The sequence below is a fragment of the Amblyraja radiata genome, chromosome 7, assembly GCF_010909765.2.
Source record: "Amblyraja radiata isolate CabotCenter1 chromosome 7, sAmbRad1.1.pri, whole genome shotgun sequence".
Classification (NCBI taxonomy): domain Eukaryota; kingdom Metazoa; phylum Chordata; class Chondrichthyes; order Rajiformes; family Rajidae; genus Amblyraja; species Amblyraja radiata.
The window spans coordinates 4,819,411-4,842,382 of NC_045962.1; the positions used below are offsets into that span (position 1 = coordinate 4,819,411).

At 45.6% G+C, this 22,972-nt stretch overlaps 1 protein-coding gene across 2 annotated transcripts in view; it reads left to right on the forward strand.

Annotated features, from left to right (window-relative positions):
• LOC116974956 (gamma-crystallin S-1-like) overlaps positions 1 to 7,895 on the forward strand; it is a 131,784-nt gene extending 123,889 nt beyond the window's left edge. Inside the window, exons 1-3 of one of the 2 annotated variants that reach the window (XM_033023576.1) lie at positions 6,264 to 6,294; positions 6,375 to 6,617; positions 7,544 to 7,895. In XM_033023576.1, the coding sequence (XP_032879467.1) occupies positions 6,286 to 6,294; positions 6,375 to 6,617; positions 7,544 to 7,819 (528 nt within the window). In that variant the 5' untranslated portion in view covers positions 6,264 to 6,285 and the 3' untranslated portion in view covers positions 7,820 to 7,895. Of the gene's footprint in view, positions 1 to 6,263; positions 6,295 to 6,374; positions 6,618 to 7,543 lie in introns of those variants that run through there. The other variant, XM_033023577.1, reaches the window with a different exon arrangement.
• Positions 7,896 to 22,972: the final 15,077 nt, after the last annotated feature.

The window sequence follows — 22,972 nt, forward strand, 5'->3', positions numbered from 1 at the left end:
TGATCGCCACAACATCATACTTCCAGGTGTCAATCCAGGCTCTAAGTTCATCCACCTTTCTTACAATGCTCCTAGCATTAAAATATACACATTTAAGAAACCCACCCTCTCTTATTCTGTTTATTGTCTTTTTCTTCTCTCTCCCCTACATTTTGGGTCAGAGTGCTACCATTCTCTGCCTCCTGCCTCACACACTGACTGCTAGCTTTCCCAATTTGAGTCCCTCCCCCAACCATACTAGTTTAAAGTCTCCCCAGTAGCCTTTGCAAATCTCCCCGCCAGGATATTGGTCCCCCTCGAGTTCAAGTGCAACCCGTCCTTCTGTACAGGTCGCACCTTCCCCAAAAGAGGTCCCAATGATCCAGGAACTTGAATCCATACCCACTGCACCAGTCCCTCATCCACTCATTTATCCTCCACCTCGCTCCATTCCTACTCTCACTGTCGCGTGGCACAGGCAGTAACCCTGAGATTGTTACCTTTGCAGTCCTTCTCCTTAACTCTCTACCTAACTCCCTAAATTCTTCTTTCAGGACCTCTTCTCTTTTTTTACCTATGTCGTTGGTACCTATATGTACCACAACTTCAGGCTCCTCTCCCTCCCATTTCAGGATTTCTTGGACCCGTTCAGACACATCCCTGACCCTGGCACCAGGGAGGCAAACTACCATCCGGGTCTCTTGTCTGCATCCACCAAATCGCCTATCCGACCCCCTGACTATAGAGTCCCCTATTACAATTGCCCTCCTCTTCTTTTCCTTACCCTTCTGAGCAACAGGACCGGTCTTTATGCCAGAGGCCCGGCCGCTGTCGCTGCCCCCAGGTAGGCTGTCTCCCCCCACCCTTACTCAAACATGAGTACTTATTTTCAAGGTGTACAGCCACCGGGGTACTCACCAGTCCCTGCCTCTGCCCGTTTCCCTTCCTAACTGTGACCCAGTTTTCTGTCTCCTGTGGTCTTGGAGTGACCACCTCCATGTAACTCCTATCTATGACCTCCTCGCTCTCCCTGACCAGACAGAGGTCATCAAGTTGCTGTTCCAGGTTCCTAACACGGTCCCTTAGGAGCCCCATTTCGACGCACCTGGCGCAGATGTGGACGTCTGGAGGGCACTCAGACTCCATGACCTCCCACATCTGACATCCAGAACAGTAAACTGCCCTGGCCCTCATTCACCCCCTTATCCGAATACAATAAAGCCTTACCCGGGATACAAGCCAATCAGCTGCTTCCTCTAGTCCTGTAACGGCTGCTTCCTCTAGTCCGTTCGACCAATCAGAGGCTTCCACCAGCCCCCTTAATTTGAAGTGTGATCACACGAAGGTCGCTCCTCCCTCTGTAACGGCTCCCGGGCCTCTGTTGAGACAAGCCCCGCGATGGTTTTTAAACTCACCACATGGAGGTCGCTCCTCCCTCTGTAACGGCTCCTGGGCCTCTGTTTGAGACAAGCCCCGCGATGGTTTTTTTAAACTCACCACACGGAGGTCGCTCCTCCCTCTGTAACGGCTCCTGGGCCTCTGTTACATTACCTCGTTGACTCACACACGGCTGGTGGGCTGGCAGTTGACTCACACACGGCTGGTGGGCTGGCAGTTGACCTCACTCACGGCTGGTGGGCTCACACACACCCTCCATCACACACACACCCTCCATCGCACACACACACTCCATCTCACACACCCACACACACTCACATACACACACGCTCCATCTCACACACACACCATCTCTCACACACACACACACACCATCCATCACACACTCACACATAACATATGTATGACAGTTGAGTGCGGTTGAGCGCGGCCCCTCCCCTAAGCGGGACTTCCGCAGTGAGAGGGACTTCCGGAATGAGCGCGGCATTCAGTTCAAGCAGCACAGTTTGCAGATCAACCTTCAACTCAGTTCAAGCAGAGCAGTTTGCAGACCAACCTTTCAATTCAGTTCAAGCAGAGCAGTTTGCAGACCAACCCTTCAATTCAGTTCAAGCAGAGCAGTTTGCAGACCAACCCTTCAGTTCAGTTCAAGCAGCACAGTGCAGACTCACAGTTCAGTTCACTTACAGCATGGACTCACAATTCTGGGCTCAACTCTCACTCGTGGTCTTCTGTGGTGACTGACTCATGTCCGGCCTCTGGGGCATTATTCTCCTGGCCTCCCGGAAGGGGCATTACCTTCATCATAGTGACTGACAGGCGAGAAGACCAATCTGCTGACCTCACGATTTTTTAAACATTCATAATTTTTTTGTTATTTTGGAAAAAACCTTGGGGCGGTTGGAGGAGAGGAGGACGGTGAGTGAGATGGTGAAAAAATCATAGCAATATACGGTAGTGTTTTTTCTAAAATGTATTTACAACGTAGACAGGAAGTGGTCAAGATGAGACTTTTAGTAATAGTATAGATAGATGGATTTACGAGGATGTTGCCAGGACTAGAGGGTCTGAGATATAGGGAGAGGTTGAGTAGGCTGGGTCTGCGGGCCCTTGGAGTGCAGGAGGATAAGGGGTGATCTTACAGAGGTGTATAAAATGATGAGAGGAACAGATCGGGTAGATGCACAGAGTCTCTTGCCCAGTTTAGGGGAATCGAGGACCAGAGAACATAGGTTTAAGGTGTAGGGGAAAAGATTTAATAGGAATCTGAGGGGTAACTTGTTCACACAAAGGGTGGTGGGTGTATGGAACAAGCTGCCAGAGGAAGTAGTTGAGGCTGGGACTATCCCAACGTTTAAGGAACAGTTAGACAGGTACTAGGATAGGATCGGTTTGGAGGGATATGAACCAAAGGCAGGCAGGTGGGACGTGTAGCTGGGACATGTTGGCTGGTGTGAGCCAGTTGGGCCGAAGGGACTGTTTGCACACTGTATCACTCCATGACTCTTTGACTCTGAATGAGAGAGCATGTGAAAGCCTGCTGGAGATTTACAAGACCCTCTGGTGTTCAGCTGCTGCCAGTGTCAGTGAGGTAATGCAAAAGGCCCAACTATCTCGAAGCCCGTTCACACGAGCAGTGCAGGGACCCTGCAAAGTTACCCGGGAAGTGAGATTACAGCCACTCTCTGATTTACGTATTCGGTGACGTACATAAACTCCACGTATGTTACCGATTATCGAAACTCACTGCTCACGGCTAAAAGTCAGTCCCGAGCAAGGCCTCCAGCTCCATGATGTTAGGCCGCAGAGCGACCGGAGATACAATCCGAAAAACAATCACATCTCCAGCAAGGTAAGAGATTGAAAAAAAGTTTCCTCACCCCCCACATAAAACAAACCAGAAAATATTAACACAAACTTTTAAAAAACACTAAAAATAACAAATTATAAAGTCCTATTCATTGTTAAAAACAAGTATTATCAACACTAGAAGACAGATAAATAAAGCTGGAGTAACTTAACAGGTCAAGCAGCATCTCTGGAGAACAGGAATAGGTGAGGTTTCAGGTCGAGACCGTTCTTCAGCCTCAGATGTAGTTCTTTCTTTGCCATGGCATTTCAAGCAGTGAACCGGAGCGGGGCCTTGCATCGCCCGGCTCAGCTTTAACGACCACGGGACTTGCCTTCGCCCGCCGAGGGCTCGGACATTGGGAGCCGGAGCGGGGCCTTACATCACCTGGCGCGGGACTTGCCATCGCCCGCTGGAGGCTCCAACATTAAGACCCGGAGCGGGGCCTTAAATCGCCCCGCGCGGCCTTGACGGCCGTGGGACTTGCCATCGCCCGCCGGGGACTTTAACATCGGGAGAAGAATGCAACACAGGGGGGAGACAAGACTTTGCCTTCCATCACAGTGAGAAGGAGATTCACTGTGATGGATGTTTGTGTAAATTGTGTTGGTTTTGTGTCTTGGTTCTTTTCTTGTTGTATGACTGCAGAAACCAAATTTCGATTGAACTTCTTTTGAGGTTCAAATGACAATAAAGTTGTATTGTATTGAAAGTGCTCATCTGAACACTTCCTATCTGAAAGTACCAGCCTCCATTACCCTGCCAGAGTAGTGTCCACATTAGAATGTCCAGGGTCTGAAGAAGGGTATCATCAAAGAAGGCTGTGGCCTTGTAATGGATGTTGGTAGATATGTAATCTACTAAGACAGAGATGGAGAGGTCCACGGAGGGACCATCAAGGTTGGGCAGTGGGCCCAGGTAGGACTGAAAGGTTGTTCTGTCTCTGCCACAAAATGACAGGCGCATGCAATTGCCCTTAGATCGAGAGGTTGGTATTTTGCTTGTTTTCTCTACAACTGATCTTTGTACTTGGACATGAAAACATTCCTCACATCAGCACAGCAGCATTAACTGTCAGGTTGCATCACAGTTCAGTTTGGGAACAGCTCTACCCAAGACCACGAGGAATTGCAGAGATGTGTGAATACAGCCCAGTCCATCACTCCGACCAGAGTCCATCACTCCCACCATTGACTCCATCTGCTTCGGGAAAGCAGCTGTCATAACCCTTTCATACCCGGACAATTCCTTCTTCTCCCAGCTCCTGTTGGGCAGAAGATACACAAACCTGGAGCCACGCATCACCAGACGTGGGAATAGCTTCTGCCCCTCTGTTATCGGGCTCCTGAACATAATTCACCCAGATTGTCCAAAATTCGTTGCAATGAACTCTGGACTTTGGCTCTGGAACTGCCACGCCACAATCCTGAAAACTATTTTCTAAACTCTGTATCATTCTCTTCGTACCACCCATTGTACTTGAACTTGGCTGGATTTTATTGATGTATTATCACAGTTGGTTGGAGAGCAAGCGAAGGTCAGGGAGGAAACATGTTCCCGATGTTGGGGGAGTCCAGAACCAGGGGCCACAGTTTAAGAATAAGGGGTAAGCCATTTAGAACGGAGATGAGGAAAAACCTTTTCTCACGGAGAGTTGTGAGTCTGTGGAATTATCTGCCTCAGAGGGCGGTGGAGGCAGGTTCTCTGGATACTTTCAACAGAGAGCTAGACACTCTTAAAAATAGCGGAGTCAGGGGATATGGGGAGAAGGCAGGAACGGGGTACTGATTGTGGATGATCAGCCATGATCACAATGAATGGCGGTGCTGGCTCGAGGGGCCAAAAGGCCAACTCCTGCACCTATTGTCTATTGTCTATTGTCTATTGATAGAAGGGGTGAAGGAGTGAGAAGGTTTTAAAACAAGGATGGGAATTTTTTTAATGATGCTGGTGCCAGTTCTGACATTGTCATGGTATAGGGGTGGTGGGTGAACTGAGGCTTGGTGCTTATTGCAAAGGAGAAGCTGAGACTGAAATTTCCAGAGTATGAAGGGAGTTGCCAGGAGAATACAAGCATTAGACAATAGACAATAGGTGCAGCAGTAGGCCATTCAGCCTCTTGAACCAGCACGGCCATTCAATGTGATCATGGCTCATCATCCACAATCAGTACCCCGTTCCTGCCTTCTCCCCATATCCCTTGACTCCGCTATCTTTAAGAGCTCTGTCTGGATCTCTCTTGAAAGCATCCAGAGAACCAGCCTCCACCGCCCTCTGAGGTAGAGAATTCCACAGACTCACAACTCTCCGTGAGAAAAGGTTTTTCCTCATCTCCGTTCTAAATGGCTTACCCCTTATTCTTAAACTGTGGCCCCTGGTTCTGGACTTCCCCAACATCGGGAACATGTTTCCTGCCTCTAGTGTGTCCAAATCTTTAATAATCTTATATGTTTCAATAAGATCTCCTCTCATCCTAAATTCCAGAGTATACAAGTCCAGTCGCTCCATTCTATCAACATATTATCAGGCACCGACTAACTCGAAGTACTCCATGGGGTGGGTACATTATTCACTGGGGTGATGATGAATTACTATATCGCACTCTGATGATTATGCAGCTAAGCATTTATATGTGTATTAACACAAAGATTAGGCAAATCAATGTTTTCACCAACTTTGTACTTGGATACGAAATAACTAATAAACAAAAGCAATAATGACCGGGGTATCTTTGGAAGAATCAACAGTGTTGAGTTCAGTTTGTGGGCATCCTGCTCTAAGAATAGGCCAGGCCCCTGAGCCTTTGTCTCTTTTCTCTTTCCATACAATCGAAGTGACATGAAAGCAAAAATAAAAGAACAAATACTAATGCTCTCAAAAAAAAGGGTGCTTTCCTGAAATGTCTGCGTGGAATATTCTAATTTTTGTTTTTAGCTGACCCAGGTGACATGCTCCTTGGAATAACAAAGGGTTTGATCGTATTGGCTGCTCAGTCAGTTGTATAAATACTGGACCATCCAGAGCAAAAGTATCTGCAGGTACTACTTATCCAGCTCAACATGGGAAAGGTAGTGTTAGTTCACAAATTTTCACATTTTGTTTGAAGTTAAGAAACAGTACATTAATTCTTTTTTTTTTTGCTTTACAGATCATCTTCTACGAGGACAGGAACTTCCAGGGTCGGCACTATGAGTGCAGCACCGACTGTGCCGACCTGTCCGCTTACTTCAGCCGCTGTAACTCCATCCGTGTGGACAGTGACTGGTGGGTGACGTACGAGAGACCCAACTACATGGGGTACCAGTATGTCCTGAACAAGGGGGAGTATCCTGACTACCAGCGCTGGATGGGATTCAACGACAACATCAGGTCCTGTCGCAGCTACCCTCATGTGAGTAGCAATGTTATCGTCCTCAGCAAACAAAAAAGGATTCATTTCTAAGGACAATATCCCAATAGCTTGCCTTTCCCACATTTTTGTTTTTTATTTTCCATAATTAGTACTCTGAATATAAACTAACAATTAAATTGTAAACTTTAATTGTTGGCCTACTGAGTAAGATTCAGAAATTGCCGTTGGCATTCGCCCATTGACGAGTTTGGAAAAGGCTGAAGAATGAGGTTCAGATTTTTAACAATTTTATCAATTTAACATCCAATCTAGCCTGTTTGTTTTATTGAGAGAGGATAGTTACTTCCTCCTCAATGAACAGTGAAGACTTGCTACAAAAGCAAGATAATATTGGTTAAAATATTACATCAGATCATCCAATATTCTTAATCAGTAGATAGACACAAAATGCTGGAGTAACTCAGCGGGACAGGCAGCATCTCTGGAGAGAAGGAATGGTTGACCTTTCGGGTCGAGACCCTTCTTCGGATTGATTCTTAATAAGTAGAGCAGGCTTGAGTTGCCAAATGGCGGACTCTTGTCATAACTCATATTCCTAAATCAAATGTTTGTATGAATATTGCACATTTTGATTGCTGTAAGTTTAAAATCCAATTAAGGAGCATATGGAACACACAGTTCCAATGAGAGCCAGACCAAGTAGGAGAGATTCATTCTTTGGATGGAATATGCTCATCAAAGCTGCCAACATTTTTGCAAACATTTTATGCTGCATTGTAGAGGCATAATTATATGAGCATTCAAACAGTGATAAACGTAATTGATATTTAATAGCGCTAGAGTGGCATCACTAACATTGCTAAATTAACCCATTGGCACCGATTGCATTTACTAGTATGCGTTATCAACCAGGCCCAGCACACCTTCATCTCTGATCCTTCATGCTTTATTTACATCAATTCCAGAACCGAGGAGGCAACTACAGGATGAAGATTTACGAGAGGCCTGACTTTGGAGGACAGACGATGGAATTCATGGACGACTGTCCCTCCGTCTACGATCGTTTCCGTAACCGTGACATTCACTCCTGCCACGTGACGGATGGTCACTGGATCTTCTATGAACAACCCAACTATAGAGGCCGACAGTACTTCATGAGACCTGGGGAGTACAGGAAATACAATGACTGGGGCGGATACAACTCCTCCATCGGGTCTTTCAGGCGCATGAGGGACTTCTAGTTCCTTTCTGCAATGTAGATTTTGTCATGATGAAATATGCATAAACATAATAAATTCTGTACTCATCTAAATTGAACCATTTTGTATTGTGTTTTGAATTGCACAACAACTATTTTATGACAATGAGTTGATAATATCTGGTGGTCTAAATTTTGAGCATGGCTTTGAATATACAAAAACACCATAAAAACACAGTAGTAAATTCTTTCATGACCATTCCTCAACATGGTATTTAGTGTACAGGTTTCCTCCCCTCTTTTATGACATCTCATCCACATTCTGGTCTTTCCCTTCACCTCCCAATACCCAGTGTCACTTCAGCTTAGGTCTTCTCAATTCCCCCACCTTCTCCCAATTGTCAGAGTTCTCATCCCACCAAATACTCTCAATCCATCGTTTTTTTGGTCTGTGCCATAAATACCATTTCCAAGCCTGTGACTCCACTCTGATAGTAGTCTGAACAGCAACCTCATTGGCTTCCTATTGACTGAGGTGCACTCTAATTCATATTTCTGATGCATGAAATCCTATCTATTTTTGTTCTCCAGGAAATCATTGTAACTCCACCTGAGTTAACTGAGCTCTTTGGCTGCTGAAGTTATCACCCCCATGCTAATCACCATTAGTTATTCAGTGGGCCTGGGTCATTCTGGCTTCTGACAACCAAGGGCCATTACAAATGGCTACACCTGTGTCCATATTCCGACCAGCTTTATCACCCCTCACCACTCCCTGCCCAGCTGGTCAATGAGCAGCATTGTCTACTCAATAAGCAGCTCCTCCATCTAACGACTCTCCTTCTTTTCAGTTGCCTTGCCCAGCCAGGCTTCCATCATCTCCAACAACCCTAGGCTATTGACACTCTTCCCCTTCTGGCCATTCCAGCATCCCGAATCTCAATTGCTGCACTACAAGGCAGGAGAATGGGGTTAGAAGGCAGAGATAGATCAGCCATGATTGAATGGTGTAGACGATGGGCCGAATGGCCTAATTCTGCTCCTATCATTTATGACCTTATGACCTTATTAATAACTGTTCCCTCAGTCGGACAATTTGTTATTTATCTCCTCAAACTGGGCACCTTTCTATCAAGATGTCAGATGTTAAGATGCTCCTTAAAACCTATCATTTTGATCAATCTTTTGGCCATCTGCCTTAATAACTCTATATGGCTTCGTCAATGTTTGAAACATCTTGAAGCAATTCACTACATTAAAGACATTTTATAAATAAAAAACTATTGTTGTTTTCAAACAAAAACTGGATTGTCACGAAATATCAATCAAAGAAATTGAAAGAATAAATATTAATAAAGTACATTCCACATAACAGAAGCCTCGGTAATATTTTCACTCCCTTTGCAATATTTGGATGAAGGGATTCAAAGTAATATTAGCAAATTTGCAGATGACACAAAGCTGGGTGGCAGCGTGAACTGTGAGGAGGATGCTATGAGAATGCAGGGGTACTCGGACAGGTTGGGGGAGTGGGCAGATACATGGCAGATGAAGTTTAATGTGGATAAATGTGAGGTTATCCACTTTGGTATAAAAAACAGGAAGGCAGATTACTATCTAAATGGCGTCAAGTTGGGAAAAGAGGAAGTACAATGGGATCTGGGGGACCTTGTTCATCAGTCTATGAAAGTAACCATGCAGGTACAGCAGGCAGTGAAGAGATCCCGGGCTCCGCGGTGTTCAGAATCAGCACCGCCTCGGCTGGAAGCTCCACAACGACAGCTGGAGTCGGCGGTCCCAGCACTCCGGAGCTCACCGCACGGCGACCCAGGCAATGCATCGCCCGCTCCGCGACGGCTCCCCAGCGCTGTGCCACCGCCGAAGCCAAAGTTCTGGACGGTCCTGGCAGGAAACGCCGCTCCAGTCCCAGTGGTAGGCCGCGAGGAAGGGGCGAAGAAGCGGCCCGGAGAAAAGCTGCATCTCCAACCAGGTAGGGACTGAGAAAATTAGTTTCCCGCACATTAACATTATCATACACGGGGGACAATCTTTACATTTATACCAAGCCAATTAACCTTCAAACCTGTACGTGTGGGAGGAAACCAAAGATCCTGGGGGAAACCCATGCAGGTCATGGGGAGAACATGCAAACTCCGCATGGACAAGCGCCCAGAGCAAGGATCAAACCCGTGTCTCTGGCGCTGTAAGCGCTATGGCAGCAACTCTACCGCTACGCTACCATGCCGCCCAATGCCCTGGGTCATTATTATTATTATATTCATCAATATAATTATCATCATTACTATTATCACTGTAAGGACAGGAAAAATTGCAGCTGAGCTCCTGTGAAATGTGGAAAGCTAGCCAGGTGCACATTTACTCTGACTCTCTGGAAGTCTTCTTCTTCTTATCGAGTCCACACACAAGATTAGAAGTTGTTCAGCCAGAGCTGAACACACTTCTCGGCATCTGCACAATGGTGTCTGTCTTGCGCTTCTTGTGCTTCTTGTGCGTGGTGGTGGAAAGATTGGTTGAAACAGGGCCGCGACGTGAAAGCTCTTTCCTTGGCCCCTCTCTGGAAGTAACAAACCTATATGTCTTGCAACAAATTAGCTCAGATGAATTGGAGCTAGGAATATAATGACCCATGACACATAAAATTCTGAGTGAAAGCAGGGATACTTGGTCAGAGATTTCATAAATCTAAAATGTTCCCTCAGTTCAAACAATGCAGACATGGCTCGGGACGTTGCTGGCAGCGACATCAATGGATAATGGATGTGGTCTTTCTCAAAATGTAGCTGACAAACTTTCAGCTGTGCCAGTCCACACAGTATTATATCAGTCTGAAGAAGGGTGGGGCCCCGAAACGTTGCCTATTTCCTTCCGCTCCATAGATGCTGCTGCACCCGCCTGAGTTTCTCCCATGATTCCTCCACTTTTTGTGTACCACCAGTATTAATAGTTGGCCAGCAATAAGCTTGGAAAAGGAGTCATAGGTCGGCTCGGTGGCACAGCGGTAGAGTTGCTGACTTATGGCCAGTTCTCACGGTGCGACCTGAAGCAAGATGTCACCCGAGTGAAGTGGTCGTGGTCCAGCACGAGTTCCGCACGATATAACGGGGGGTAGATAAAGAGTTCCCACGGTACTCGGCATTTCTGTTATTTGTGCGAGTGACTTGTCCGTCTCCCGATCTTTCCCGTTAATCTTGAATGAACATCGTGGACTGTAGTGTTGTTAATCACGTGGTACAAATGATGTTACTTTTTTTCACACACTATATTGGTTTTTTTCACCCGAGCTCTTTAATGAGCTGAAGAATAATCTGTTTTTTTTTAGACAAATGTTGTTTGGTGTGATGCACCTTCTCTCAATATGTGCAAGAAGTCGTCTTTTTATTTTGTCAAATAGGAATAAAGACTGTGTCTCACATTGACCGTGATGATTGTCTTATTTTATTATCTACTGAGAGGTGAAACTTTCAGTCTGAAGAAGGCTCTCGACCCGAAACGCCACCCGTTCCTTCTCTTCACAGATGCTGTCTGTCCCGCTGAGTTGCTCCAAGCAACTGGTGTCTATCTTCAAAGGACTGACCACCGGGCTGGATGTCGGGGCTGGCGTGTTGCGTTTCACAGACCGAACTGTCCAATTAATAGTAACAGATGGGCACTCCCTCTCAACCACATTCTCTTGCCTTCTCCCCATAACCTCCTGACAGCCGCACTAATCAGGAATGTATATATCTCTGCCCCTATTCTTCACCCTTTTGACAGCAGTTTTGTTTTATTGGAGACGCGGGAGACAGCGGATGCTGGAATACTGAGCAAAACACGAAGTGCTGGAGGAACTCGGTGCATTTGTGTTTAAGAAGGAACTGCAGATGCTGGAAAATCGAAGGTACACAATAATGCTGGAGAAACTCAGCGGGTGCAGCAGCATCTATGGAACGAAGGAAATAGGCAACGTTTTGGGCCGAAACGTTGCCTATTTCCTTCGTTCCATAGATGCTGCTGCACCCGCTGAGTTTCTCCAGCATTCGTGTGTGTGGGTGGGAGTTGGGGGGAGGGGGGGGGGAGAGAGATAAGGCAGCCTAAAGATAGGGTCGCCTGTCCATTTCCCTCCGTAGACGCTGCCTGGCCCGCGGAGTTCCTCCAGTCATGCCTGTGTGAGAGGGAGGGATGGAGAGAGAGAGAGAGAGAGAGAGAGAGAGAGAGAGAGAGAGAGAGAGAGGCACACACAAGGTGGATGTGAAATCTCACCTGCCTGTTTCAGTGACAGACACCCACCGCCAGTAAATGAAGACACCCCCATCTGTCTCCCCCTCCTCTCCCTCGACTCCCCCACCTTTCCCTCCCAACTCCAGTCCCATCCCGACCCCCTGGGAAACTGAAGGGAGTTGCCTGCCCGCTGTAATTAAAGAGTTCCCACGGTAGACTGTAAAACTGGGACCCTGGTTCTGGACTCCCCCAACATCGGGAACATTCTTCCTGCATCTAGCCTGTCCAGTCCCGTAGATACGGATTAGTCCGGTATCTAGTTATTTACTTTTTTAATGATTTCAATTAAATATTGATAACATCAGGCCGCAAACGTTATTTCTTGAGTGTTAGTGCTGGACTTTGACTCGACCTTCCTAGTTAGCCGGCGCCTGAGACTGAGCCAAGCAATGTCCAGACCTGACTTCAACACAAAGTGATGGAGGAACACAAAGGGTCAGGCTCGTCCAACGCTCTGTGTTTTGCTCGTGATTCCTCCATCTGCATTTCCTCGTGTCTACAGACCAGAGTTGCCACTTGACTCCGAGATGACCATCACAGAGCATACGGAAGATAGACACGAAATGCTGGAGTAACACAGCGGGACGGGCAGCATCTCTGGAGAGAAGGAATGTGTGACGTTTCGGTTAGAGACCCTTCTTCAGAGTCTCGTCCCGAAACTTCACCCATTCCTTTTATCCAGATGCTGCCCGTCCATGATGTTATGTCTGTCTCCAGTATTACTGTGTCTATCATCGGCGCAAACCAACATCTACAGTTCTTTCCGACACATTATGATTAGAGGATACCGTCTCGCCATCACTCGGATTACCCGCTTCATTTCCATAACGTTGCCACCTCTCTTTACTTTGCTTACTGAAGCCTGATCCTTGTTAGACCCAGCGCTCTATCGCCCAGCCTCTCATCTTTCAATCGGGTTCGGCCAGGAAGGAACTGCAGATGCTGGATTAAAACGAAGATAGACACAACATGTAGCTCAGCGGGACAAGCAGCATATCAGAAGGGTCTCGACCCGAAATGTCACCCATTCCTTCTCCCCAGAGATGCTGCCTGCCGTCGATTTACTCCAGCATTCTCTTTAAACCGGCATCTGCTGTTCCTTCCGACACATGCACAAGAAATAGGCAACTTTTCGGGCCGAAACGTTGCCTATTTCCTTCGTTCCATAGATGCTGCTGCACCCGCTGAGTTTCTCCAGCATTTGTGTGTGGGGGTGGGAGTTGGGGGGTGGGGGGGGGGGGGGGGGGAGAGAGATAAGGCAGCCTGAAGAAAGGGTCGCATGTCCATTTCCCTCCGTAGATGCTGCCTGGCCCGCGAAGTACCTCCAGTTTTAGAAACTGCTTTAGACAAAAAGAGACACAAACTGCTGGAGTAAAATAGCTCAGCAAGTGAGGTACCTGAACACTCAAAAATGAAAAAGAATGAAAATGTGATTATTTCACCTCCCTTCAACTATTTTGTGTTTCAGCATGAGAGGGATTATAACATTAGAGACATTCATCTTGTAGTGATGTGTTAATGAAGAATTGCAGACATCAATCTGATAGTAAAAAATATATTTATTTAACAATGAGGTAAAACAAGCACTGACAATCAAACTGCTCAGTTACTCACCGTTCGCAGGAGTTCCCACGGTACCCGCAAGAGTTATTACGGATATCGCACGGATATCGCACTGGTCACTATGTTCATACAATGTTGCAACGCTGCTCAAGTCACTCTTGGAGAAATTCAAAAATGTTTGAATTTTCTCCCGACCTTACCAAGTCACACGACTACCTGCCGTTAGCGCCACGGAGGTCCTCGGTGGTCCACGAATGCCGTACTGCTATCGCAGAAGGTTCCCACGATGTTAAATCTCGTTAAGTCTTGCTTCAGGTCGCACAGTGAGAAAGCCCTTTTACAGTTGCTGACTTACAACACTTGCAGCGCCAGAGACCTGGGTTCGATTCTGACCATGGGTGCCGTCTGTACGGAATTAATACGTTCTCCCGCGTGGGTTTTCTCCGAGGTCTTCAGTTTCCTCCCACACTCCAAAGATATACAGGTTTGTAGGTTAATTGGGTTGGTATAAGTATAAATTGTCCCTAGTGTGTGTGGGATAGTGTTAATGTGCGGGGATCGCTGGGCGGTGCGGACTCAGTGGGGCCTTTATCTCTAAACTATATGCACTCTCTAAATATAGTGAAATAGTCGGAGCAACTCAGGAAATCATTCCACAGGCATACATTTAAATAAATGTTATAATATTATTTAAATAGTGCCTTAATTTAGAAAGAGTATTATTGTGTCACTGGCTCTGAGATGGACTCTTATTTTAGATAATGGCTATTCTCAAGCACATAAAGATTTTTAATTTCAAGGATTGTTTCCTTATTTAATTGGAATACAAAATCCAAAAAACAAAAGACTCTTTAAATCATTATTTATCCTTCTCTTCATAAATAGAACGTGGATTATGCTGCCACATAATCTTCCTCTCCGCAAAGAAACATTTTGTTCTGCGATATTTACATGGATTGGAAAGGTTTAGAGGGATTTGGCCAAATGCAGGTAGATGGGACCAGCTTAAATTAGACATTATGTCAGCATGGGCCAGTTGGGCTGAAGGGCCTGTTTCGATGCTTTAATTTAGTTGCGTTTAGAGATAGTGCGCGGAAACAGGGCCTTTAGCCCAGCAAGACTGCGCCGACCAGCAATCCCGTACATTAACACTATCCTACACACACTCGGGACAATTTTGCAATTTTTATCTAAACCAATTAACCTACCAACCTGCATGTCTTTGGAGTGTGGGGAGAAACCGGATCACCTGGAATAAACCCACATGGTGTCGGGACAAAGGTACAAACGTAGTACAGACAGCACCCTTGGTCAGGATCGAACCCGGGACTCTGGTGCTGTAAGGCAGTAGCTCTACCGCTGCTGCGCCACCGTACTGTATGATTCTGAAACTCTATGACCCAATGTCAAAAATGAATGGATCTCTTGTTATGATTCTCTCTAATACATCAAGGTAGAGGGTCCGTGGATCAGTGATTTGCTTGTGACAATCAATCCAGATTTTAGGTCCTAAATTAAGCATATATGAAACATTAATATAGTCCAGCATTCCTTGAGGCAATATTGAAAGAATATGATTTTTTCAAATTATAAAATGGGATCTTCTACGAAAAACCCATTATCAATGAATTGCAGCAAAGAATTGGAATCTCCGGGACCAAAGTCAGCAGGTTGATGCTCTTTCAGTCAATGTAGTCTGATGATTCCGTTGCCATGTAAGCAAAACCACTGTTATGTTGTAGGGCTTAACTCATTCCATCACATGCAGAGGCTGAACACAGAGAGAATCTTCATTGAAATAATGTACAATTGAAAATACCTTAGCGTAACTCTAATTACTGGGACATGACGCAAAATAGCTGTGAAGTTCCATTCAACAATTGATTAAAAAACTGTCCCTCGGAAAAGCTACAAGTCATTATTCACAGTGGTGGTGGAGGCAGATATCGGGTTTGATGCAGGTTCGAATGTGGGTGCTGTCTGTAGGGAGTTTGTACGTTCTTCCCATGACATGCATGGGTTATCTCCGAGTGTTCCTGTTTCTTCCCACACTCCAACGTCGTACATGTTTGTAGGATAATTGGCTTTGGTAAAATTGTAAATTGTCCCTAGTGTGTACAGGATAGTGAGACTGTGCGGGGATCGCTAGTTGGCACGGGCTCGGTCGGACGAAGGGCCTGTTTCCGCTCTGTATCTCTAAGCTAAACTAAACTAGATATAATAGTGCCATTTAAGAGGCTTTCAGATAGGGACATGGATCTGCAGGGAATGGAGGGAAATGGTTCATATGCAAGCAAATCTTGGCATCATGTTCGGCACAGGCCTTGTGCACTGAAGGGTCTGTCTATGTGCTGTATTTTTCTATGTTCTATGTTCGAAGATAAAAACTGAAAAACAGAAATGCTGTCAAAAATACTCAGCAGGTCTGATGAAAGAAAAAGCAAAGTTAATATTTCAGGTTTGTGACAACTAGGAAAGGGCAATTTAAAAAAAAAAGTTATTTTCAGTTGCACAAATGACAGGTGGGACGGATTGATTAAACAAAGGTAATGTAGATGATCAGATGATATCAGGACAAAGGGGTTAATAGAGCAGTGAGAGGGTGATTGAGTTTCTTCGTTATATGTTTGAAACAGTAGAGAGGAAAGCTAAGTCAATATCACCAATGGATGATTTACACCAAATATGGCCAGATATTGGAATAGGGGAATAGCCGGGAGGGATGGGGAAGAGTGGGCAGGGGAGAACAAAGGTGGATACTTTGTGGATATGCGGGGGTAATTTGTAACTTTGTCAGTGTCCTTTGTGTGGTGACTATTTGCATACCTTGTGCAGGCAAGCAAAGAATTCTACTGTAACTTATCACATGTGAAAATTGTATAGACGAGTCAAAATGCACTATGTCTTCACTACTGTTTTATTACTGATCACACTATTCATACACATTACTGCCCTAGCTGTCCGTGGTCTGTCACCGGAGCTAAAGAGCGATCTAGAGGTGGGGAGGTTACAATTATACTGGTGATATGGGGAGTGGTTAGTAGTGGTGAGGTCACTATGTTAAAGGAACATGCACCAGTCTACATCCTTCCCCTTGGAAACAAAGCAGTACAGCAGTGACAGGGCGACCACGACTCATACGCTTCTCGCACCATGACCCCCGCTGAGCAGCGTTATGCTCAGATCGAGAAAGAGCTCCTCGCCGTGGTGTTTGGCTGCTCGAAGTTTAAGGATTACATCCTGGGCAACACCTTCACTATCGAAACCAATCACCAGCCGCTGGTCACGATCCTGAATAAACCGATCCACGTCGCCTCATCCCACTTCTGACACCATGTAAAGTATTTCAAAACGCACTATGTCTTCACTACTGTTTTATTACTGATCACACTACTCATACACATTACTGCCCTAGCTGTCCGTGGTCTGTAACCGGAGCTAGAGAGCGATCTAGAGGTGGGGAGGTTACAATTATACTGGTGATATGGGGAGTGGTTAGTAGTGGTGAGGTCACTATGTTAAAGGAACATGCACTAGTCTACAAAAATAAAATATTCATTCAATTCTATTGAGGTTGCCATGTGCGGTTCTGTATAATACCGAGGTACGTGGCATAAATCATTGCTACCTGAAAATTCTAAAACTAATCAGTTCTTCACTTCACGTCAGGAAGCAAAACAGAAAATGTCACAAATTCTCAGCAGGTCCGGCAGTACCTGCGGTAAGAGAAGCAAAGTTAACATCTCAAATTTATAAATTGATATTCGGTTTTGGGGTTTACACTGTTATTTTTGCTACTTTTAATAAAAACTCGAACTTACATTTACGGAATGAAGCAAAGTACCCCAATAACCATCAAACAAGTGATTTTCAAATGAAATTGAAGTAGAACCCAGGAATAGAAATAGAAAATGATCTCAGGAATGATTGGGTTAACATTTAATGAGCATTTGACGTCACTGGGCCTGTACTAGCTGGAGTTTAGGATGAGGAGGGACCTTATTGAAAGTTACCGAATAGTGAAAGACCTGGAAAGAGTGTATGTGGAGAGGATGGTTCCCCTCCCTAGTGGGGAGTCTAGGACCAGAGGGAATAGCCTCAGAATAAAAGGATGTTCCTTTAGGAAGGAGATGAGGAGGAATTTCTTTAGTCAGAGGATGGTGAATCTGTGGAATTCTTTCCCACAGAAGGATGTGGAGGCCAAGTCAATGGATACTTTTAAGGCCGAGATAGATAGATTATTGATTAGTACAGGTATCAGGAGTTATCTGGGAGAAGGCAGGAGAATGGGGTTAGGAGGGAGATAGATCAGCCATGTTTGAATGGTGGAGCAGATTTGATGGGCCGAATGGCCTAATTTTTCTCCTATCACGTATGACCTTAGAACATAGAACATAGAAACGTACAACACAGGAACAGGCCCTTCGGTCCACAATATCTGTGCTGACCATAATGCCAAGAGAAACTGATCCCATCTGCCCGCGCATGACCCATGTACCCCTAATCCCTGTTGTAACTAAATATATGCAGGACTCCAGGATTCAGATCAATAACAGGAGAAAGAACATCTTTTGAAGAGCACATACAATTGTTTAAGCAAAATAACAAACCACACTAATAAAGTAACTGGCAGGTAGTAACAAAACAACAAAACAAAGAAACAGGTCTGATGCCCTCTGCCTATTCCAGTCTCCTGTCTGTTCTGGCAAGGCAACGGCAGACACACCACCAAGAACTTTCCCTCTCTCAAGGTAAGATCCTTCCATCGCTCTCTCTCTCTCTATCTCTCTCGCTCTCCCCAAAGCTAAAGTAACCTTCTGGTGAAGTAACCTAACAGCTCGGTTAAAGCACAATCTTATATACACAAAAATAAGCCTGCTTCGGCCCTAATCAAAGAACAGCAGGTGACTATGTTTTCAAAACTAGTTATCCTCCTTAATGATAAAAGATATGAGTTGTTTGTGTGTATCAGGCTCGGAGGCGCCCATGGGGAACAAAATTGGACGGGTGAGGAGAGGGACGTGGGTTCGCCGGTCGGTCCAAGTGAAAGCGACGGCTGTAGGCCCACTACAACCTGGGGCTTGCCTGGAACAGGCACCGCCCTTAATACCTGGAGCATGGACTGGACTTGGAAAATAGCTCCAAAACATGGTGCCTCTTGCATGCAAATCAGTAGACCATTTCTGGACAATTTGCTCTCGAAATAAATGCTAGCAGTGCATTCACCTTCCTTACTACAGATTTAACTAGCAGATTAACATTTTGGGAATCCTGCACCAGTACTCCCAAGTCCCTTTGCACCTCCGATTTTGGCATACTCGCCCCATTTAGAAAATAGCCTGCGCCATAATTCCTACTTCAAAATGCATGACCACACTTTGCTACACTATATTCCATCGGCCACTTCTCTGCCCACCCTCCCAACCTGTCCAAGTCCTTCTGCAGATTCCCTGCTTTCTCTACACTACCTGCCCCTCCACCTATCTTCCTATCATCCGCAAACTTGGCCATGAAGCCTTCATTTCCCTCGTACAAATCATTGATATACAACATGGACTAGCGGCCCCAGCACCGAGCCCTGCGGAACCCAACTAGGCAGTGGCAGCCAACTGGAAAACAAACGCCTTGATTCCCATCTTTGCGTTCTGCCATTCGGTCAACCTTCTATCCATGCTAGTATCTTCCCTCTAATATCATGTGCTCTCATCTTCTTTTGCAGCCTCACGTGCGGCAATTTATCAAAGGTCTTCTGAAAATCCAGGAAATCCACATCCACTGACTGTCCTTTGACCATCCTGCTAGTTACGTCCTCCAAGAATTGCAACAGATTCGTCAGGCTAGATCCCCCCTTTACAAAACCATGCTGACTTTGGCCTATTTTGTTATGTGCTTCTAAGTACTCGGAAACCTCATCCTTTAAAATCAATATAATTAAAAGTCTAAACTTGACCACTTCTTGTTTGCGCTGTATATTGATTTTAGAAAAAACGCTACCATTTACGGCTGTGATTTTTGGCCATCTTACTCAGAGTCCCCCACCGCTCATCAGGTGCAGAGGATGTTTCCCATCGATGAAAAATAAAAGACTTATTACTGTTTAAAAAATGTTGAGATTCTCTCTCCTGTCAATCACGCCATGAAGGCCACTCCCCTTCTGGTGGGAGGGGGGAGGGACTATAAAATTCAGAAGTGTGGACGTGCCTCAGTCGCTCCAAGATGGGGGAGGGAGAGGCCACGAGAGAGAAGAGGGGAGAGAGAAGGGGGAGACGAGAGCGTGGGGGTCATTTTTCCACACAAGCCATGGGTGACTGGGCAATCTGAACCCGAGCACCAAGTTGTAAGCGGCTGAAGGTTTGCATCTCTGGGGACAGCCCCCATTCTCCAACGGCCACCCTCCGCGGGGCTGTGGGTCGGGTGGAGCGGAGATGTGGGACAAGTTCATCCCTGCACAGTGAATTGATGGACACGGGGATCTGGACCAATTGCTGACAAGTCCCGCCCCCCCGGCAACGTCATGTCTGTTATTTGATTTTTCTGTTGAGCTCGTTGGTTTGTAGGCGATGCCGCCTTTCAGGTAGGTGGCATTTGGACAGAGCGGCTATTTGGTGGGTTTACTTTTAGGCGACACAGCTTTTCAGTTAGTTGGTTTTTAGGCGTCCCGCCCTTTCGGTTAGTTTACATTTAGGCATCCCATCCTTTCGGTTAGTTGGTGTTTCATCTTCGTACCCTTTCGGTTTTTTGACGTTTCGGCCTCGTTTCCATTCGGTTCTTTGGCTTCGACTTCTTTGTTTCGGCTTCTCGTCCGACGGCGCCACGTCCGCACACGCAACATGCCATTCGCTTTCTTCACTGCCTGCTGTACCTGCATGCTTACTTTCATAGACTAATGAACAAGGACCCCCAGATCCCGTTGCACTTCGCCTTTTCCCAAGTTGACGCCATTTAGATAGTAATCTGCCTTCCTGTTTTTGATGCCAAAGTGGATAACCTCACATTTATCCACATTAAACCATCTGCCATGCACCTGCCCACTCCCTCAACCTGTCCAAGTCACCCTGCATTCTCAGAGCATCCTCCTCACAGTTCACACTGCCACCCAGCTTTGTGTCATCTGCAAATTTGCTAATGTTACTTTGAATCCATCCAAATCATTGATGTATATTGTAAATAGCTGCGGTCCCAGTACCGAGCCTTGCAGTACCCCACTAGTCACTGCCTGCCATTCTGAAAGGGACCCGTTAATCCCTACTCTTTGTTTCCTGTCTACCAACCACTTCTCAATCCATGTCAGCACTCTACCCCAACACCACGTGCCCTAATTTAGCCCACTAATCTCCGATGTGGGAACTTATCAAATGCTTTCTGAAAGTCCAGCTACACTACATCCACTGGCTCTCCCTTGTCCATTTTCCTAGTTACATCCTCAAAAAATTCCAGAAGATTAGTCAAGCATGATTTCCCCTTCGTTTATCCAAGATGACTCGGACCGATCCTGTACAGCTATCCAAATATTTCATCCTTTATTATTGACTCCAGCATCTTCCCCACCACCGATGTCAGGCTAACTGGTCTATAATTCCCTGTTTTCTCTCTCCTGCCTTTCTTAAAAAGTGGGATAACATTAGCTACCCTCCAATCCACAGGAACTGATCCTGAATCTATAGAACATTGGAAAATTATCACGAATGCATCCACGATTTCTAGAGCCACTTATTTTGGTACCCTGGGATGCAGACCATCAGGCCCTGGGGATTTATCAGCCTTAAGTCCCATCAGTCTACCCAACACCATTTCCTGCCTAATGTGAATTTCCTTCAGTTCCTCTGTCACCCCAGATCCTCTGGCCACTACTATATCAGGAAGATTGTTTGTGTCCTCCTTAGTGAAGACAGATCCAAAGTACCTGTTCAACTGATCTGCCATTTCCTTGTTCCCCATAATAAATTCACCTTTTTCGGTCTTCAAGGGTCCAACTTTGGTCTTAACTAATTTTTTCCTCTTCACATACCTGAAGAAGCTTTTACTATCCTCATTTATATTCTTGGCTAGCTTACCTTCATCTCATCTTTTGTCCCCGTATTGCCTTTTTAGTTATCTTCTGTTGCTCTTTAAACATTACCCAATCCTGCTTCCCGCTCATCTTTGCTATGTTGTACTTCTTTTTTTATTTTTATACTGTCCCAGACGTCCCTTGTCAGCCATGGTTGCCCCTTACTCCCCATGGAATCTTTCTTCCTCCTAGGAATGAACAGATCCTGCACCTTCTGTATTATTCCTAGAAATACCTGCCATTGTTGTTCCACTGTCATCCCTGCTAGTGTATCTTTCCAGTCAACTTTGGCCAGCTCCTCTTTCATGGCCCCATAGTCCCCTTTATTCAACGGTAACACTGACACCTTCGATCTACCCTTCTCCCTCTCCAATTGTAGATTAAACCTGACCATATTATGGTCACTACGTCCTAATGGCTCGTTAACCTCAAGTCCCTTTATCAAATCCGGTTTATTACATTACACTAAATCCAGAATTGCCGTCTCCCTGGTAGGTTCCAATACAAGCTGTTCAAAGAATCCATCACAAAGGCACTCTACAAAGTCCCTTTCTTGGAGTCCAGTACCAACCTGATTTTCCCAGTCTACCTGCATGTTGAAATCTCCCATAACCACCACAGCATTACCTTTGCTACATGCCAATTTTAACTCCTGATTCAACTTGCGCCCTATGTCCAGGCTACTGTTTGGGGGCCTGTGGATAAGACCCATTAGTGTCTTTTTACCCTTTCAATTCCTTAGTTCTATCCATACTGACTCCACATCTCCTGTTTCAATGTCACCGCTTACAAGGGACTGAATTTCATTTCTCACCAACAGAGCTACCACTCTGCCCATCTGTCTGTCTTTTCTATAGGAGGTATACTTTTGGATATTCAGTACCCAGCCCTGGCACTCTTGCAGCCATGTCTCTGTAATTCCCACAACATCCCTACTTGCCAATTTCTAACTGAGCCTCAAGCTCGTCCACTTTATTTCTTATTAGATTAGACTAGATTATACCTTTAATAATCCTTTACAGGAAATTACAGTGCCACGACAGCTTCAAGACAGACATAACACCACACATTTCCTCAAATGGCTTCCATACTTAACAAGTTAAAATACAAGTTAAAATACAAGTTAAAATACAATTAATTTTTAAAAAAGTGCAGTTATTTATGCGCATTATATAACCTTATAGCAGCTGGTAAACAGGACTTCCTATGTCTCTCAGTTTTGCACATTGGTGCAATCAGCCTCTGACTGAAGATGCTGCTCTTGATCACCTTCAGGGCATGGAGTGGGTGAGTGGGGTTGGTCAT